General features: G+C 41.4%; 1 protein-coding gene across 2 annotated transcripts in view; it reads left to right on the top strand.

The window, feature by feature from the left end:
* The window catches only part of PRIM2 (DNA primase subunit 2), a 30,296-nt gene that overhangs the window by 6,448 nt on the left and 3,415 nt on the right, over nucleotides 1-20,433 (top strand). The window contains exons 1-13 of one of the 2 annotated variants that reach the window (XM_078874664.1): nucleotides 2,080-2,400; nucleotides 2,540-2,730; nucleotides 5,239-5,342; nucleotides 6,346-6,437; nucleotides 9,353-9,473; nucleotides 10,568-10,663; nucleotides 12,706-12,843; nucleotides 15,035-15,102; nucleotides 16,132-16,204; nucleotides 16,472-16,654; nucleotides 17,135-17,261; nucleotides 17,779-17,861; nucleotides 20,335-20,403. In XM_078874664.1, coding sequence (XP_078730790.1) covers nucleotides 2,571-2,730; nucleotides 5,239-5,342; nucleotides 6,346-6,437; nucleotides 9,353-9,473; nucleotides 10,568-10,663; nucleotides 12,706-12,843; nucleotides 15,035-15,102; nucleotides 16,132-16,204; nucleotides 16,472-16,654; nucleotides 17,135-17,261; nucleotides 17,779-17,861; nucleotides 20,335-20,403 — 1,314 coding nt within the window. In that variant the 5' untranslated portion in view covers nucleotides 2,080-2,400; nucleotides 2,540-2,570. Of the gene's footprint in view, nucleotides 1-2,079; nucleotides 2,401-2,539; nucleotides 2,731-5,238; nucleotides 5,343-6,345; nucleotides 6,438-9,352; nucleotides 9,474-10,567; nucleotides 10,664-12,705; nucleotides 12,844-15,034; nucleotides 15,103-16,131; nucleotides 16,205-16,471; nucleotides 16,655-17,134; nucleotides 17,262-17,778; nucleotides 17,862-20,334; nucleotides 20,404-20,433 lie in introns of those variants that run through there. The other variant, XM_078874673.1, reaches the window with a different exon arrangement.

The raw sequence follows: 20,433 nt of genomic DNA on the forward strand, positions 1-20,433 counted from the left end.
AGACAAAAGGCCCTTAATTGCAGTGATCATTTGGCACAATCAAGGGCTCACAGAAAAAAAAATGCAAATTACAATCCAACAATTATTGTTCTCCCCCCCCCCCCATGAAACTCGACTATAATATTAACATCGTCAGAATGCAACGTTCACGATACTGTCTACATTGTCAGGAGTGATTCAAAAGGGTCATGTTCTCTTCACTTCTGAATAAAGGCTTCCACAAGTGTTTCGTCAATCTGATGCATGTTGGGGAAACGAAGGTGGCAACGATTTTTGGTTTATTTGCTCTGATGGACTCTTACGTTCGTTTGCTAACATTTTATGCAGAGCGGATCCACATTATAACGTTGATCATGATGATGATGATCATGGTGGGACTGGTGATGATGATGGTGGTGTGTTGTCAATGATGTGCTGATAATGGTTGTGACATTGACCATTATGGCACTGATGGCGATGCGTTCATGATGGTCGTGATAATGATTATACTTCTGCCGACAATGCTGTTGGTGCTGCTGCTGTTCTTGATGCTAATAATAATGGATGTGATAATGAGAATCCAGAGGTGTGGACTCGAGTCATGTGACTTGGACTCGAGTCAGACTCGAGTCATGAATTTGATGACTTGCGACTCGACTTGGACTTGCATAACAATGACTTTGTCCCACCTCTGAGATGTGGACTCGAGTCATGTGACTTGGACTCGAGTCAGACTCGAGTCATGAATTTGATGACTTGCGACTCGACTTGGACTTGCATAACAATGACTTTGTCCCACCTCTGTGAGAATCTGAAGTTTAATCTTGACTTAAAGCTTTTGTGACTGCAGGAATTCATATACTTGGGTCTTTCGGTAAAGTCACGTAGAACCTATCTACGTGACTTTTACCGAAAGACCCAATAATATAATCTTAAATTTATTTCCCGAGTATTGATGCTGCTTATTATGATAACGATGGTAACAATGGTGAAATCAATGATAATGATGATTGCTCAGTAAACGTGTAACATTGGGTGAATGTTGAGCCAACTTTGCCCAAACCTTAACGTGTTGACTGAGTGTGTTAATGATGGAATATTGTGGAAACGACCGCGGTATCGATAGGTGCAGAGCATCAACTATGGATACATCGATTAATCGTCCATAATCATTCTTATTCTCATAACCCATGCAACGAATCGTGTTTCGTATCGATTACGGTGCTGCAATTTCCATATGCTGCACGTCCCCTTACTGCCACTAGAGGCCGCTATAGTCACCAACATTGAAAGAGAAGAGAATGGATTCTCGATTGCAATCTATAGATGGTGTATAGTTACGGGTCTAATGTTAATGATACAAAATTATCCATTACGTTGATGAAATAATTAACTCCTGTAAGGCCGTGTGGCTGATGGCATCTGTAAAACAGTTTTCTTTTTTTAAGTGGAGGGCCAAATATTCATACTCTTAGGTTCTTTCGGTAAAGTCACGTAGGTAAAAATAATAATATTAAAATAATAATAAATGAAAATAACAAAATTCATTTATTATTATTTTATTTCTATTTTTTTATTTTTTACCTACGTGACTTTACCGAAAGAACTTAAGAGTATGAATCCTTGCAGTCACAAAAGCTTCAAATCTAGAATTAGGGCCAAATATTTATTTTTGGTATCGATTATTGTAGCTTTGTTAACCATGACGGAGATTATAGATAACGATCAAGTTAATTATGATCAGATCAGAGTTACGATTAGGCGAGTTTAACGTACAACTGCTACAACTTCCAACTGAGGCACACATGTGTGTTTTTTCCTTTCAATAAGTAATGTTAATCACGATATTAATATTGCTAACGATTACGGTAACGATGGTTGTCAAAATCACACTTATTAATCAACATTTAACTTTGCAATGCAACAACACATTTACGAAATGTCAATGGAATGACATTACGTCATTACGAATCTATCCATATGACGTCACGATCAATCGAATAACATTTCAATGCTAAACTATTACGTATTTACCAAACTAAAGAATGACGTCAATGCCAAGCTAAAATGTAAAACGTGGTACCTGTACAATACATTGCCGCATTACAACCTAAACGATGATGTCATTACACAGTTTAAAAATGACGTCAGCGTAAACCTGAGCGAAGCGGTCATGACGAAGGAAAGCAATGACGTCACCACAAGGTGGCGCGCAAACCAGGAAATGACGTCACCACGCCCCACTGCCTGACAGATTTGGCGGGAAATTTCCATCTTACGCCGTCGCCATCATCATCAGCACCACCACCACCTTTAACCGCGTCTATAACAACTTTACACAATCAGATATTCACGATAAATACCTCACAGAGCGACGAGAACGCACCCGGGGCTCCACGTGAACTCGTCACACACTGCCAGGTTGGTTAGCGGCGCGGTTGTCACTGCTGATGTTGAGACTGATGATGCTGAACAGGCGGGAGGAGATGAGTCTTCTGCCGTACTGTAGTTGTTGTTTGGTTATGATGAGTATTAGTATTGTTGTTGTTGTGTCTCCAAGGTAGCTCGGGGTGGGGGGGGGAAGGAGAGCCATGCTGCTGTCGACCGCGGGGAAGAAGTTGGAGGCGAACGTCGTGGGGTCTGGCGATGAGGAACAGCGGTACCCTCACGTGCTGCAGCTCTACTCGCGGCCGCCTCTCGGATCCGTCTCCCTCGTCGAGTTCGAAGCCCTCGCCGTCCAGAGACTGCGGCGTGAGGAGCTTCGCGATCATCGCCACGATCCATACGATCATAATCATCGTCGTGGTGATCGTGGCGGTGATAACGGTTGATTGACCATTAACACCACCACGATCACCACTCTGAACATCATCATCATCATCATCGTCGTCGTCGTCACTGATTGCCACTGCTTTCAAGATCATAATTACCACGATGATCACGATAATGGTCGTGTGGATGATAACCATTATCACGATCGTGGTATATTGATTGATCACGGGTGAGATCAATACCATTGTCATTATTGGGCTCAAAGCGACCGTGACATTTTTGGTGACACCACCACGAGTCCATGATCGTCACCACAATTAGTATCACCATGACGACTGCCACTGGGTTATCTGTGTGTTGTGGTAGTGGTGGGGGAAGGCATTGCCCGAGACGTCTCCTATTATGAAAAAATAAAAATAGGGTTTGCCATTTCTGGCACTAAAACAGGTGTTAATATTTAGATTTAAAGCTATTGTGACTGCTGGGATTTATATTCTTGGTTCTTTTGGTAAAGTCACGTAGAAGGGAAATAATAAAATAATAAAAATATAAAACAATAAAAATTCTCACGACGTTTCGACTGCAACACAAGCAATCATCAGGTGTGACATCCACAGAAAGAATTTTTTCTTGCAGGAAAATTGATTATGATTGCTTGTGTTGCAGTCGAAACGTCGTGAGAATTTTTATTGTTTTATATTTTTATTATTTTAATATTTCCCATCTACGTGACTTTACCGAAATAACCAAGAATATAGGTGTTAATATGTTCAAACAGTTCTGTCAGAGCATGTCTGTTTGCATGTACGTGTGGTTAATGCAGACGTGATTCCTTGCAACAGATTTCTATTTGGTGTTTGAACATCTCAACGCTTGTTTTATTTCCAGAAAGGGTAAAACATTCTTATTTGTTAATACTTTGATACTGGTAAAAAGGTCCCACGTCTCCTATTATATACGCGTTGTTTTTGGCGTTATGTTGTTGACAACTGTTGAGGTTTTTTCGCGTACGTGAAAAGATATCGACTTCTCTAACAGTACCAGAAGCCCCCACTAGATGGTACAGCTGCACCTCTCTTACCTGGAGCTGCATTCATGAACAAGGATATGCCTTTGAGTGAATTTCGATTGGAAAAGTAATTCGACTGTTACATTCATTATATATTTATCCAGGTGAGAACTCATTGGGACTACATTACAATTTAACTTTCTTAAATTCTATATGGAAGGACCATTTCCCTAAACATCACTGATTATATCGTTTTTTTTATTTAAGGCAGTGTTATTGATAAATATGTTGATTTTTTTTGTTCACTTCAGTAGACATAATCTAAATAATTGACAGCACTTTGCGAATGGACTACTGGATGAATGCCTCCCCATGCCATGTCAGCCATGGGAGATTTGATGATCCAGGCCAGATTTGGTTCGGATGTCACTCATTCATTGATATAATAGGCACCCTATACACTATCTGTTTAATGTTTGGTAACTCAATTGTAATTATACTACGATCGGTCTAATTAATCTTCTCCAACCGTCTTGCACGACAGGGACTTTATTTAACATTAATTTACGTGCGTTCAATAGGTATTAGTTTTTTTCTCTGATTTCTGTTGGCTTTGTTGTCACACTCCTTGGTTCTTTCGGTAAAGTCACGCAGGTAGAAAAATAAAAAATAATATATTACGACGTTTCGATCGCAACACAAGCGGTCGTCCTCAGGCGGAAAAAAATAATAATCCAGCCGTGGTATTGCTGAACCAGCGAGAGAGCTGTTGCAACAAGGTTATATATGTGGCATATATATAGAGAAGTCGGTTATATATGTGGCATATATAACCTTGTAACAGCTCTCTCGCTGGTTCAGCAGTTCCACTGCTGGATTATTTTTTTCCGCCTGAGGACAACCGCTTGTGTTGCGATCGAAACGTCGTAATATATTTTTTATTTTTCTACCTACGTGACTTTACCGAAAGAATCAAGGAGTATGGATTCCTGCAGTCACGAAAGCTTCAAATCAAGATTTGTTTGTCGTACTTTATCTGTTCTAATTTTGTCTCTTTGGTGACCCAAGTCTTGCAAATAAGACTATTCTGGTATCTTGAGTTCTCACCTGTGTTAAAAAAAACTTGTACTTGATATTAACTGTGATTGGGAATTAAATTCAAGTCATTAGTTTCATAGTGCAGTTTGCCAATCCCCACACCAAACCTTCACCCACTCAAGTATAATAACGTGCTTTATTTTGTATGTTTTGCAACTTATATATGCACTGGAATTTAACTTGTTTTTTGGTAATATATATTACATTATCAACTACCAAAAGAAGATGGACAAAGGCATTTTTTCTTGTGAAGACTTTGCATTTGTAGTGTTGTCAGGATGGATGATTCATCATATCGTATTTAATGAATAGTAAATTAATGCACTGTTTTAGCATTGGGTACATACAATGACGGTAACATGACTGCGTGGAATTTTTAGTTCTCAAGTCGGTGGAGCGGATCGGAGTTCTGTTCATGAGGGGCACTGAGAATTACGACAAGAAGCTGGAGGAGGAGCTGAAGAAATCAAAGTTTCCATACAGAGTGAGTACTTAGCACTTGGTCCTGCAGGCACAAGTATACGCAGACTTTTTTTTTTTTTAAGTGGTGGCCTGGTCACTTAAATGGCTAAAGAAAGTAAAGTTTCAGCCCTCTAATTAATTGCTCACTTGCTCACGCCTGTACTGGAGGGTAACTCAATAAATATTCGGCCTATTCTACACTGGCTAGTTGTATTGGAAGAGGTGCAAGCACTCGCACTTAGCCCACCATACACGTCTCGCCGCTTGACTCACTGGGATGACCATTTTTTTTTACTTCTGGGTGGGCAGGGACTAGGGTATTTAAGAAACTCACCATTTGGTTAAACTGGCCGCACCTTGAGATTGAATAGAATTGCCCACCTCTGGATTACAAAGTCCAGTGTGCTAACCATTGCACCATGGCAGCTTCCCCTGTTTAATTTGTATCAATGGAAAATGTGTGTTTAATTAGCCAGGTTGTGCGGGAAGTTAATTACCACTGAGCTTGTACAGCTAGAATCCTGGTTTTGAGTCTGGGTTTCATCCATTTGGGATTAAACTGGGTTCTCAAATATAATGACCTGATGATCTCGGCCTCGTAACCAAGTCATTGTGGTCACCAGCGTAAAAAGCACACATAAATTTTGGATTTTCACTTAATTTGTTTTATTTTACCGCTGTGCATAAAAATGGTTTGACATGATTAGCACCTTGAAGGTAACAAAATGTACGTCTCCTACTGTCGATAAATATATGAAAGGGACTTGAGAAAGTTCTGTATTATCACCTTGGACCATTCTCTGACTGAAGGTGATTCATTGTGAGCTGGGAGAGTACAGAATTGTAATCTGTCTACTAACACGTTACCATTAACATTATTGAAAACATTTTTGGGGGAAGAAAAGGAAGCCATAGCTTTGAAATTTTTATTCAAGTATATTAATGGTTTCAACAGTAAATTTGCTTTACCGTCACAATATGCAGGAGTTGTATTGTTTTTTTTACATATGATGTTTGATGTGCAGGATAGTATTACTTTAACAGAAGTTGATGACCAAGAACCAAGAAAAAGGGACCACATCTCCCACTTCATCCTTCGTCTTGCCTACTGTCAATCGTAAGAGCGCAGTGGTCCAGGCGTTATGTCCTGGGTCCTTGAAGAAACACGCATCTTGCTGTTTATGACGTTACACATGCACAGTCGTAATCCATCGTCGTTCATTAGCGGTCCTAATTTATCGCTGAGGTTCAGAGCAATCCGTTGTATTTTGGAGTTATAAACTTCAACTCTGGAGTTATAAACTTCAAAATGTTTGTACTGTCATTGTTGCAATTTTTTAATTAACGCCCTAGGAATGACTTTAACGGTGCTTTATAAGTTGAAATAATGATTAATTATTATGGAGGCAGCAATATTTGTATTCATAGCCTCTTCATGTCACCCACCAATCAAACACACTTGTTAAATATTTTAACATGCTCATCTCCATCGCCAGTGTGATTTGTTTACGTTATTTAATGATTGATAAGTTAAAGTCTTTGATATATTTGTTGCATGTCTATTAACTTATCACTCTGTATTTCCAGCGCATCGCAGCAGTACTTAAATATTCTGTCTTTCCTGTGTTCACATATTTGGAGTAAATATTTACACATGTTTTAAAGTGATGCTTTGCACTACATTTAGCGACGCATTCCAGGCTTTTGTGCCCAAAAATCCTTTAACATGGTTCATCAAAGTTCACTGACCGCCGGTAAAATAAAAGTAAAAAAGCACTCTCACATATGTATAATAATGTTACATTTTAAAAATCTACCAAAGTTTTTATAGTTATGGGAATTGGTGGGGATAGTATACTTAGATGTACAGTAACATTGACTTTGCATGAAAGTATGTTAATGTGTCTTCTTGATTCTTTCGGTAAAGTCACGTAGAATGGAAATAATAAAATAATAAAAATTAAACATAATAAAATAATTCTCACGACATTTCGACCACAATGCAAGCAGCCGTCCTCAGGTGAAGAACACGTCTGTCGAGAAGACAGAGTCTGAATGAAACAACCCCAGGCTTGGAGCGTCTATTTAAGCTGGGTTGGAGGGGGAAGAGCGCCTTGACAAAATAATTTGCATATCAAGAGGAATTTAGAATATTTATGGAAAATGCAGATATGGGTTTAGTACTACTTGTGAAATGCGTAGGAGGTGGGCGGGGTGTTTAAAGTCATTATGCCCGTGCATTATGCAGGATTAGCAGTATCAAAGGGAGCGGATAGGGGTAGCATTAATAAAGGGAAGGAATGTTAATAGTATGTAGCTGCAGTAACTAAACCACCACGTAAACAACTAAAGTATAAACTACATAGTATGTAAGCTGAGCTTATTGGAGAGTATATTTAGTATACTGATGATACTGGGTTTGTTTCATTCAGACTCTGTCTTCTCGACAGACCTGTTCTTCACCTGAGGACGGCTGCTTGCGTTGTGGCCGAAACGTCGTGAGAATTATTTTATTAAGTTTTATTTGTATTATTTTAATATTTCCATTCTACGTGACTTTACCGAAAGAACCAAGAAGATGAATCCCGGCAGTCACGAAAGCTTTAAATCGAAATTTATGTTAATGTGATTACCATATTGTGTTAATTAAATTACAGCTCATTATAAATGTAATCATAGCTTTGCTTTCATCTGCAACTACTTTGCACACAGACAGTATGAAGCCCACCCACACACTCAGCCACTCCAATTCAACTTAATTTGATTTTAATGTAATATTCTACATCCACGCTGCCTACATCTAAATATTGACGATGTTTATCCTTTTATGCAGATATTAATTTAAGGCCCCTTTTTGTTGTGCGCAATGGGAAACACGCTTGGTTTCATGTTGAGTAGCTGTAAATGAGAAATGAGCTCACCAATTGCACTTGAAAGCTCACAATATCTTTGTTGCTTTTTTTCTCCCTATTTCAGTTTTGTGGTTGGCATCGGGTCACAAGATGAACAGAAAATACATTTGTAACTCTTATCGTAAGCAGTGTACCACAGTTGCAGAGCCGCCTCATAAGATGACAATTTAGATTCATATAGAACAGTACAGCACCTACGTTTGAATCCAGGCATCCACCCATGATTTAACTGAATTCTTGAGTTGAGTAGTGACTTGTGGTCATAGCCCAGTCACCATTGATTACCCAAAAAAATCCCGTACAGAACAATACGACATTGGAATGGTGCTGTACAGAACAGTACGACATTTGAATGCTGAGGAAATGGGGCATATTTATTTATTTTAAGGAGAGAAAGAGACCGTTATAGGCAGAGCAAAAAGGCTCTTGAGCCTGGACTACTTGAACAGGAGCAGGCAGTTGACAGCACACCTTCAAAAACATTGTTTTGTCACGTGTCACTTGAACTGAAAACTTTAGTTCTCGGCTGAAATAAGTTAAATTAAGTGAAAAACTAAAATCATTATTACGGGTTTTTTGGGTACTCAATGGTGACTGGGCTATGACCACAAGTCACTAACTCAACTCAAGAATTCAGTTAAATCATGGGTGGATGCCTGGATTCAGACGTAGGATATACGCATTTCTGGCAGCCCCATAGCATTGGTGGAGCTGGAGGGCGTCGAGCCAAAAATGTTGGTAAAATATTTAACACCGGTGGCAATTAAGCGATAGATGTGTTGTAACTTGTACAAAGATGGTGAGAGCTAGAGCAGAATGAATGATAGCAGATTATATTGTTACTCATTCTGTGTAGCCGATCAGGATTCGTTTAATGTTTGTTTAACATTGACTGTGTGCCCCCCCCCCCCACCACGCCCCTAGAGTTTTTGTATACCCTCTTTTTAAATACGGTCATGGTATAGGGCTGGTTTCGGTCTCAGTGCTGTTGACATGGTATGTGACACCTGAATCACATGGCCACCCAGAATGTGCGGCATTTTCATGTGAACGTAAATGTTTGATATTCTTGTGCGAGTCGGCACTCATGCTGGGCGGGTGTGTTCCGTTTCTGTTCCAGAGAGGATTTGCGGCGTTGGTTCATCCAGCAGGAGATGGACCTGTTTCGGTTCCGCTTTCTGCAGCAGATGTCCGAATCGGTCACCTCGTTCCTCAACCAAAACAACCTCACATATGAATCCGTGAGCAGTACAATATAAGACGATCGTACAATATGCTTTGCAATTGTCAAGCATCCCAGGACGCGATGCATCAGTGGGGGGAAACAATAGAGAATGAGGCTAGGGGGAGGTGGTGTGGGGGAGAAGAGGAGTTGACAATGGGGATACTAGGACATGGTAAATAATTGGGAGTACTGCTTATGGTGGAGGGACACACTCATATCCACACCATTCATTTAAATGTGTAAGTGTGCGACTTAGGAATGACTTTGAACATCAGGTGTTGACTCTGCAACGACTGTCGTCGTTTAAATAAAGAGGTCATCAATGGCATTCATAATTTCCTGATTAAATTACACTTAAGTGTCTCCCCTGACACTATGAGAAGCTGCAGACTGGGAAACACTCCACCCCTAGGTTTCTAAATACAACCACTCTTGGGTGAAGAAAGGAATGAATGATAGAAGACTTGACTGTGAAATGACCAGGGTTGTTGAAGCCCAGTGGTCGCCAGAGACATAATGTTAGGGAAACAGGCCCACCACATTGCTCATGTGACTTGGATTTGTACAAGACCGAGACAGGAGTGAGAGATGCTATTCTTCTCCCCCCTCCTCTTTTCCGAACATAGATGGGCTCGCCCATCTGACCAACTGCCAAATCGCTGTCCATGGTGCTGACGTTAAGAAAAAAAAACGCCACTTTTTAAAATTTTCTTGCTGTGGATTTCACACCTGATGATGATTGCTTGTGTTGCAGTCGAAATGTCGTGAGCATTTTATTTTTTATATTTTTATCATTTTATTATTTCCCTTCTACGTGACTACTGAAAGAACCAAGAATATCAGATGCTATACATTTACATTTTAAGCTTGTCACACCTAAATTATGCCTATGCATTTCATAAGGTAGAGTACAGTTTGTATTCAGATTGTTTTACAAACCTCAGATGGTCCCGACAAAAAAACTATCTGTCTTATAATAGTCGATTATTTAATTGTGATATTGCTAGTTATTTATCAGTAATATAAATATGAAATTTCTATGCAACTTGAAAACTATTAAAAGTGATATATATATATTGTTTATTTTGTTTGTCTTTGCATCTCATCCAGTTGTCTAAAGAGGAGATAAAAGAGCACGAACTTAAGCTGACCGCTTCCAGCTATGGGATGAGTCATCACAAAGTCAACGAGTCCACGTTTTACAAGGTGCAGTATGTCCTCGCCCATTGAATAAGTTACTTTACCTTGGCGGAGAGATTAAAATGTATTTTGGAGCATCTTTGCCATATTATCTAGAGGTAGCATAAACCAAATCTTGGTACAAGCAATATATCTAGGGGAATATTCGAACACTGTGTTTGTAAAATGGTTCAAGTTCTCATATTATGAGCCATGGTTTCAGAAGGGCCATTTTCAATCGTTATAATTTTGCATGTGTAATGTGAGGATATATCCGGGTCGCTGACGGATCACAAATCGTTACGATGATTGGCTCTGCCGGTCCTGGCCTATAGCGAATGGGGGGGAAGCCTAGGGGCGTGGCCCTGACGTAATGGGAAGGTGACATCTGTAAGTAGAGGATTGGTTCTGCTGGCTTTACCCACAGCCAATGGGGAGACGAGTCAGGGGCGTGGTCTCGGGAGCCTACGGTGGAGTCTGGAAGATTCCATAGAGGTTAACCAGGATTGGTGGAAAGGTACCACGTGACCCGGGTATTAAATAGGGGTGGAGACGAACAACACGTGGTCAGAACTGGAACGAACGGAGGAGGAGGTCACGCGGGAGTCCAGGCTGCCACGTGGCCGCGCGTGTCTCTCTCTCTCTATCCCTCTCACGCTGTCTGTCAGCAACGTGAAGGAGTGTTGTAAAGAAAGACAAATACAGACCGGATTCCAGAAGTCTCTTCCACGACCTTTATTACACATGTATAGGGTGCTTAAATGCCTCGTCATCTCAAACTACTTTACATCACATCTCATCTCAACCATTCGAAGGGCACCCCAATGGCAGCTATCCCTGTGTGGCACGGTGACGACACCGGCCTGCAAGTGGGCACTAGTCTGCCAGTCGGGGCAATTATTGCCACTTTAGCAGGTAATTTTTTGTTTTATTTTGGTAGATGTTGCACCATGACGATGGCACACAATGGCAAGCTCTTTTTGAATGACGTCACAAGGTCTTTAACATCCTCTGTAAAGCAGATGCCACATTGTATGGCTGATACGCCCGCGGTATTAACCAGGGTGGCCTGCCGGATTCAAACTGTGAACCTCTGCAACAAGCGATGAAAGTGCTCCTGCTGGGCTATGTCATGGCCCTATCATCATGTGTCTTTTGAGCAGGGTTCTTCCTTACAGAGGGCTGAAACGGATTTCCAAATACCTTTAGCGGGCCACATTTTAACACAGACCTCAGTGCCTTAAAATTAAAATCAGTTTTTTTACAGGTAGTAATATTCCCCTCGAATCTGCATTCACTGCGGCTAAGATGCTCTAAGTAATGGATACAAATCGTACGCGGGCCGTTTCAAATTGGTAGGCCTCATGATTCTGTGGGCTGTGTGAAATTAAGTTGTGGGCCACAGACATCCCATCCTTGATTTATACTAAGCTGGGAAATCCAATTCTTAAAGTCATCAATTAATCTTCCAGTTAGCGGGTTGATTACTCGACTAATTGAATTACACAAATAGTTGTAAAAAAAGTCTCACCTTTTTTCCCACATGTAGGCTTGTTCATGTCACCAAAATAATCGGCTGTGTCACGCTGAGAGCGTGTTTCCTGCCTTTGGGAGGATTTTTTTTTGCAGTTGCTGAGCACAGGCCCAAAACTCGAAGCGACCAACAACAAACTACTCTCAAAGTTGTAATCGATTCGAGTTAACGATTCTGGAATTCGGAAAGGTTACCAGAGATTGGGAAAAGAGACGATGGGCAGGAGTTTCTAAATTGGAGGAGTGTGAGGGAAGAAGCGTCAAGAGAAGTGTCGTGACCTGACCTGTGGTGGTTGACCACAATATAGATGAGACGAAACATTCAATCTGCTAGACCGAGTACTCAACATGGGAATTGATGAGTGAAGTACATGGAAACAATTACCATGGTAGAATCAGTAGTAGAGTGATAAGGCGGTGACGAACTGCCGTTGAGCGAGCAACTGGAGTGAATCGGCGAGTGTTGGATCATCAATCAACCGACTGCTCTACGTTGAACTTGGACGCTTGTGAATGATGTACTGCTGCATGTGCAGGTGCCGTTCACGGATGCACTGGAACTGGTGCGGAGCCGGAAGGTGTTCGTGCGACGCGGGATCGCCTTCATTCCTCAGAGGGACCTGGTCACCATTGTACTCAATGACTTCCGCCAGAACCTGTCGCGGGCGCTGACCGTGAGTTGCGCAGAATTTCCGAAACATGCGCCTTGACCACTGAATCAGCAGTGTAATTTTAGTCACTTTTATTTTCAGTCATCGTCTCAGTTTTACTGATGGCAGCTCGTGGCGTGTTTGTCCAAACGTATTCGTTTGTGGATTTTATCGTCATTCTCTTAGTCTAGTCGATGAAATCTGTCAAGCATTTAATCCATTATTCGTTATTAAATGTTGGTGTGAGAGGCGTGCAGTTTCTCCTTCCCTAATATCAATCAGATCAGCCAATAAGTGAACGTGATCAACATTTTTTACGCACATTTACAGCCAATAACAATGTTTGGTCTTCCTTCGTGCACTGCTGTCTTTATTAGAATTATTTCATTCTGACTTGTTAATTACATCTCATCCTAAGTCACAATTTGGTATTTAGTCCGTAGTTGTCACATTGTCCTGCTTGATGATTGTCAGCTGCACATAGTTATCATTAACTAAAATTAAAAAAATACTCAATTGATGAATATTAGAATGACTTATTTCATGAACAATGTGTTCAGTGACCCAGATGCCGTTCGCCCATCCTGAGTGCTGACGGAAAAAATTGCTTGGAAAATAAATTGGCTGAAGACAAATCAGTATTTACCAGTTGATCTATTTACTTATTTTAATATTTATGTTTAATATTCTATGTGTTTGGAGAATACTGAACATGTAATTCAATACTAGACGTACAAATGTTTATTAATGCAAATTCGGAATTATGTTTTAAAATTCTTTGTGCCAAATGTACACCAGGGTGAATGTTACATTTTTTTACGATAAAAATGGGTCCTATCAGATGTGCTTCCAGCGCCTGTGGTAATGCTAGTTTAATACGTTATATTAATCGAAAAATTCCAATCTTGAATCAAAATTACATTTTTAGATCCAAATTGAATGACTTGTTTATATATTTTCACGTGACAAAGGTGATCGAGTGTAAGTGCTTATCCCCAGTGTTGGTCCCAGTTTGCTTATTATTTTGGTCACACTGTTTCATTCTTAGTAAAACTACAGATCTCACAATCTATGGGTCCGGCGCTCAGGTTATCAAGGTTAAGACAGGGACTGTGGATGCTTGCATCTGTTAAATAGATGTTCCAGCGTGTTGCAGTTTCCCTTTAAGGCAGAAGGCAAAGACGCAATACTCGATGTTGTTAGCTGCATTTATTCGCAAAGGTCAAGCGCGTGTGTGTTTTTTTCAGGATTACAGGAAATTAGGAAGATAAATTACTTGAGGGCTACACAATTCCCTCATGTGGGACAATAGGCAGAGACTGATTATTTTTTCAAGGGAATTTCCCTAATGCTGGTATTTGAAAGGGCCAGTATTTTTTTTATATTAATAGTCAAATGGTGAAATCTATATCAAACACAGAGCTCTGTGGAACATCAGACTCCAGTAAATGTAATAAACCAGCACTGCTGAGATGTTCTGTTCAAATTAATCTTTCATCCGTTTGTGATAAAGCTTTGCTTCCTGAGTATAGCAAGGTGATAGTTATAGCCTGTTCCCCAGTCACTGTACAAAATTGTGATCATATAAAATGTGGATTTGTGGCTTATTTCAGCTGATGCCATCTCCGGGACTTTTGGTTCGATTACCATGCCATGTATGTTCGCAGGCAATATTAATGCTTTGCCACCTATTGTGGTTAAAGAGGCCTGCTGAATTAACTTGGCTAGTAGTTCTTTTTCGATTTAAAGCTTTCGTGACTGCAGGGATTCATATTCTTGGTTCTTTCGGTAAAGTCACGTAGAAGGGAAATAATTTTATTGTTTTATTTTTATTATTTTATTATTTCCCTTATACATGACTTTACCGAAAGAACCAAGAATATAGTAGTTATTTGTTGTTAATTTTCGGTGGTCATTACCTGACACTGCTCACTGTGAGTTTTCTGAATGGAATTGCAATTATCTTCTGACATGAAGGCAAACGTGCATTCGAAATACAATTGGAGAAAAATAACAACAAAATTGTAAGTTTAAAAACAAAATTACAACACGGAGCACATGAAGGTGTAACATTCTACGCATCGTGATTGGAAATTGGGTGATGCGTTTATAAGTATGAGACTACGAGTTTGTAGCCCCTGACATGAGGGGCGGAATGGGCGGTCCAGGCGAGTTCAGGGCTGCAGGTGATGCCGTCCTCTCTGCTGTGCCTCAGATAACAGCACGACTCCTGCCCTCCGTCCAGGAAGATGAGCGACTGCAGCCTCTTCTCACCCACCTGAGGTATGCTGGCACATCCGGTTGCCTTCCACACTGGTAGCTGAACACATCCAGGTGTCCTCTGCACAAGTGACCGACACATTTGGGTGTCTTACACAGGTCAACTACTGTGCCCTCTAAATTCCTGGCTAATTCAGGGGTAGTAGCTTGCACCAGTATATACATTTTTGAAACCAAACCCTGTTGCTTTGATGAAGACTAAAATTATCCCATTTACAGCTTGCAATGTTATTTGTTTTACTTCTCATTTACAAATATTTTTTGAACACTAATACAAGAAAGGTTTAAAAACACCACTGAAAATCACAAGCAAATCTAGAAATGCAAAATATAGTTCTACAGTGGTTACTGAACCATAGAGTACCAAACTGACTGCTTAATGTGTGATGCTTCAGAGCAGTTGTTGTAGATGCAGCCATTAATAAATCAGAATTCCTTTGTACGCCGTTCAGTTTTGAGCTTCGGGAGTGTGACACGGTATATCCGCCTCAGGTTTCTGCTAATGTCTCCTTGCCAGAAATTGTTCTTACCAGAAATGTTTTCAGGATTACTTTAATTACTGATTTGCTTGAGAAGAAACCATATATTATATATTAACGCAAGAGTAAATCCAGTGAAAAGATGTCTTGATTAAGTGGTTGTTCTGCATTGGCAAAATGTCAAATCTTACTCTCAATATTTGACCACAACTCGTGCGATTGTTTTTTTGTTTTTCTTTAGCCAGTTCACACGATATTTACATTAAGTGATTGTGATGTTCGATGGAAGCGTGCCTCAGCAAAGCCCTCTGGTCTCTTACTATGCAGTGTGAGCCAGGCACACATGACTGCGCACATGATTGTGCTTGCACAGATATATGTTCATATGCCCTAGTGTGTGTGTGAACCATTATGATAAGGCCTTAACGTGCACACAGCCTGGCACAAGCGAATGGCGGTTGTTGTCATTATGATAGCTCTTGTGCTGTAAGAATGGCAGAGTACCCAATGCACTTACTTGGCAAATGTGTTCATGTCCGATTGTGTTCTGCAGCAAGTCCTACATAGGTCAGGATTACAGTGCACCAAAGCATGCTGGGCAAATCTCTCTGGATCAATTAGACTCTGTAAGTAAAGCATCTTCCATACATGTAAATGCCCACAGCATTTTGATAATGTAATTGTTTTATTAATTTTATTTTCACGTGTCGTTCATTGCACAATGCAAGTCCAGTGTACTAACCATTTTACCACATTGTGTGAGGGGAAATTATAATTATGATGACAGTCGTGTAGCGCCGTAACATGGCAAGCCATTGCAAGGGCGCTGAAGTAATCGATGATGGTGACGATGTCTGTTTCCGCTTCTGTCTCCGGCGGCGCCACGTTTGCAGCACGCGGCGCGCTCCTTCCCGCTGTGCATGCGCCAGGTGCACTCCGCGCTGCGGGAGCACCACCACCTGCGGCACGGAGGGCGCATGCAGTACGGCCTCTACCTCAAGGGCATTGGCCTCACCCTGCAGCAGTCCCTCGACTTCTGGAGGGCCGAGTTCGCGCTGGGTGTGGGCGCTGACAAGGTATGATGACCGTAGAGTGAGCGACTTCCTTGCCGTAAAAAAAATAATCTCGGCAAGGAATGCGCACTTGTTCGTTTGTGTGGCAGTTAATGTTTTCCTTAAAGAAAAATCGCACGAGAAATGTTAAATGTGGCGAACGAGAGTACAAATTGGCAGTTAGATTTGCTCTTTAAGCTGTCAAATAAAATTTAGTTAAAGATTTAAGATGATGAAGTGTGACTACGTGGTAACGAGTAGAATGCAATACAGCAAAATACATGCACCCATATCTGTACTTTTACCAGCCTGCGTTGACCAGCGTGGTGAATCTTGGTCCAGTATCCCTTCCACAATGCACACAGCGTGTGGAAGCTCTCATCCAGCAGTGCGTTGACAAAGGCTATGTTATGACGGTAATGTTATTCGGAACTTGTGAATGCAAATAACCTTTTTTTTATTTGCCTCATTGTTTTGCCGACTTCCCAATCATGGTTTTTTTAGTTTGACAAGTCATACGCTTACAACGTCAGGCACAACTACGGCAAGGAGGGAAAGCGCACAGACTACACTCCTTACAGCTGCATGAAGATCATCATGACCAACACGCCAGCACAGGGTGACCACCACGGTGAGGAGGAGGAGTTGTTTAAATTTTTATGAACACGTCAGCCTGGAAATAACACTCGCTTCAAGAATTGGACATGCATTCGCTGACACTTTAACTTGCGTTGCACAAAATTGCAAATGATGTACCCTCTCGTTGGAACAGAGATGTTCTCTCACGCAACGTTTCTTTATCAAGACATCGCATCGTCACACACATTAATATAAATTCTAAAGACACTTACTCAACTTCATGAACCGCAACTTAAATAGTAACCTTATTTTTCACAAAAGGCACCCTCACTGCAGTGTGCGGTGGAGCGGAGACGACGAACATCATCCTGGCATTTGACACGAGAGAGGGCACGTCACATGACCTTGCCGCCACACGCTGTCAGCTGGCTGCTGCTGCTACTACTGCTGCCACCACCACGTCTATGCTTGAATGTTGAGATTTGGCTTGAGTGAAGAGTGAATGTGTCAGTGCTCAGTGATGGCTATTATTTATTAAAAGTTATTGACGTGAGGGTTCTAATTTGCAGGTTGTCCTTTCCGTCATACGGAGCCGGAACTCCTCAAGATGAAACTCCTGGCGTATAAAGTGCCTTCAGCAGACATTAGCCAAGTGAGTTGCATGTACATTATTAGAGGGTTCATTATACTGCATTCTTTTAACTCTAAAATATTCATAAGAGTTTTAGGCTGATGTTGGAAATGAGGATGTTAGATGAATTGCATTTCTCTCTCGTGTTAATTTCATTACGTTTTCCTTCATTGTGATGTATTCTGCTCTCATCTGTCTGTACGTCAGTCCTTGTTGAACACCATCGAGCATTTAAAATTCTCTTTCTTCCTCTCGGTCTTTTACCAAGGAATATTCCCTCAATTACTACCTTCCTCTGCATATTGAAACGTAAGGGATTGCATTTGAATGGTAGTGTAAAGCATGTACGGCAAACCCTTGATTACCTGTGGTAATGGGAGCAGGAGGTGGAAGAGTGTCCTGGATCATACAAAATACAAAGAATGCACAACATGTTAAACAGGATATAGAACTTATCTATTGTGTATTTATGTAGAATGTTGATGAAAATGTTTACTTATTTGCCGACATTTGTACTCTTGTGGACACTTGAGCCACTGACCTTCCGCAAATAATGAGAAGTTAATCATTAAACGTGTTTAGATATACATACATTCTGCAAGCACAGTTAATTCGCTCATGGCCGATCGGGAATTAACTGCATAAAGCATGCATGCAGACATGGCCACATCTCGTGTGTTACGAAACAAATTTTACTCAATACATATTAAGATCAACGGGTTCCCATTCTCAGCGTTTTAATCACAGCTTCTAAGCATACTTTTGTGCACCTATGGTAACATTTAAAGGTGTGGAAATGATTGCATTGCATCGATGGTGTGCTGGCATATGGGGGGAGGGGCTGGTGGTGAGTTGAGCGCTGCGGCAGTACAGTGGCGGGCGGCTTGCGACAAGGCTCTGCACGTCCCCGCTTCGATTTTCTGTCACGAAAGATGAACGGTGAAGGGAATGAAAGTTTAGTTAGGCCCTTTGTTACTGAGCGGCGTAACGATTGCTCGGGGAAGAGGGATGTGGTGTCGGGCAGAAAATCCCGAATTGTTGTGGTCGTGTGGTATCGTCACCATCGATCTGACACTGAAAGATCGACAGGAAGCAGAGAAAAGAAAAAAAAATCTGTAATTGCTAAGTCGAGAGCTTTAAGAAATTTCATTACCAAGTTTGCTATTTTTACCCCAAGGCTTGTGCAAAATTCGTTAAGGTGTGACCACACTTAGGAACAGCCCGGATGGATTTGTGTCATAATTATAGTCAAGCATAGCACTCCATCTTCGATGCATATAGTATGTTAACGAGTCGCATTCACATAGACAATGATGGTACAGTTATGGGTTGTTGTGTTATTGGTTTGATTGTTACACGATGGTAGATGTTTTGCACAGTCTGCTGATGAACGAATTGTACTGTGGAACGAGTGGTTTTCCAGTTCAAATATAACCACAAATGCTTTATAACCTGTGTTGAGAAAAAAATCTAAAGCACAGCCTGCAAATCCATACTGGCTTAACCAATTCCATGACTTTGCAACAATAAGCCATTGTGTACCGTGCCATTCCGTGATAGATTGGGAGAATTTTACACAGTCATTAAGCAACTGCAGTATAAAAAAAACGTGAAAGGTGCATCCTGAAGTTACTTAGTCATGTCAGTGTTGTAGGAAGGGCCTCCCCCAGAAGGAGCTCCAGAGAGCTCTTCTAGAGGGTACTTGGGTCTACTCTGCCATGCCAGCTGGACGTCTTGTGAAGTACCCATAGTTTAAAGTTCAACACGCAACCTGCAGATTGACTTAACTGTTGGGTGGACAGGGGCGGCGAGATTTAATAAACTCGCCTATTGTTTTGACCGCTGTACCGGGAGATCGAACCGGTGACCTGGATTGCCGTGGCGTTAACCTTCACGCCACGTCGACATCCCACGCTACGGTTATTGTCACTTCCCAAACACTCGCCGCAGCCTTGTGGGCCAAACATCCGCAAGACGACACTTGGTGCGTGGTCGATGATGGGAATTTGCGAAGAGGTAGAGACGGCAGTGCGGGAGGTGGGGGGCGGCCTCTGGGAGCCACTGCCACACCACACGGCTGCTCCTAAATTATGCATAGGGGCGGGTGAGCAGGCGGGAGCACGGGCGTGCAAAGGCTGTGGCGGTCGATCAATGCTTCCCCGATTGGAACGTCTGGCGGCTTGAGGACTCCCGTGTAAGCAGCTGTTTTTGAAAGCGGGGGGAGGGAGAGGTCGTCCTATTTGCCGATCGTGGCATTTTCCTTTGCAGGCGAGTCAATTTTAATTGTGCCCTCAGGATACTGGGTTCCCAATAGTAATTTTAAGCATTTACAAAATGTTATCTTAAAATAACTGCAGCTTTCGTCAGCATATATATTTTTATGGTGCTGTTGCCCGATAGTATTTTAGTGTATATTATGTCTTGCCCAGTTCATCGTGTGTATTTGTTTTGGACAGACATGTAGTAATTATTAATCGCCAATATTTATGCCTAGATTTTGGATCTGGTTAAAGGAATGCATTATCAGCTGGCCTGCCAAAAGTACTTTGAAGTTACGCACAAGGTAAGCTTTGTTTTCCAAATTACTCTCCAA

The sequence above is a fragment of the Lampetra fluviatilis genome, chromosome 2 (genome assembly GCF_964198595.1).
Source record: "Lampetra fluviatilis chromosome 2, kcLamFluv1.1, whole genome shotgun sequence".
Classification (NCBI taxonomy): domain Eukaryota; kingdom Metazoa; phylum Chordata; class Hyperoartia; order Petromyzontiformes; family Petromyzontidae; genus Lampetra; species Lampetra fluviatilis.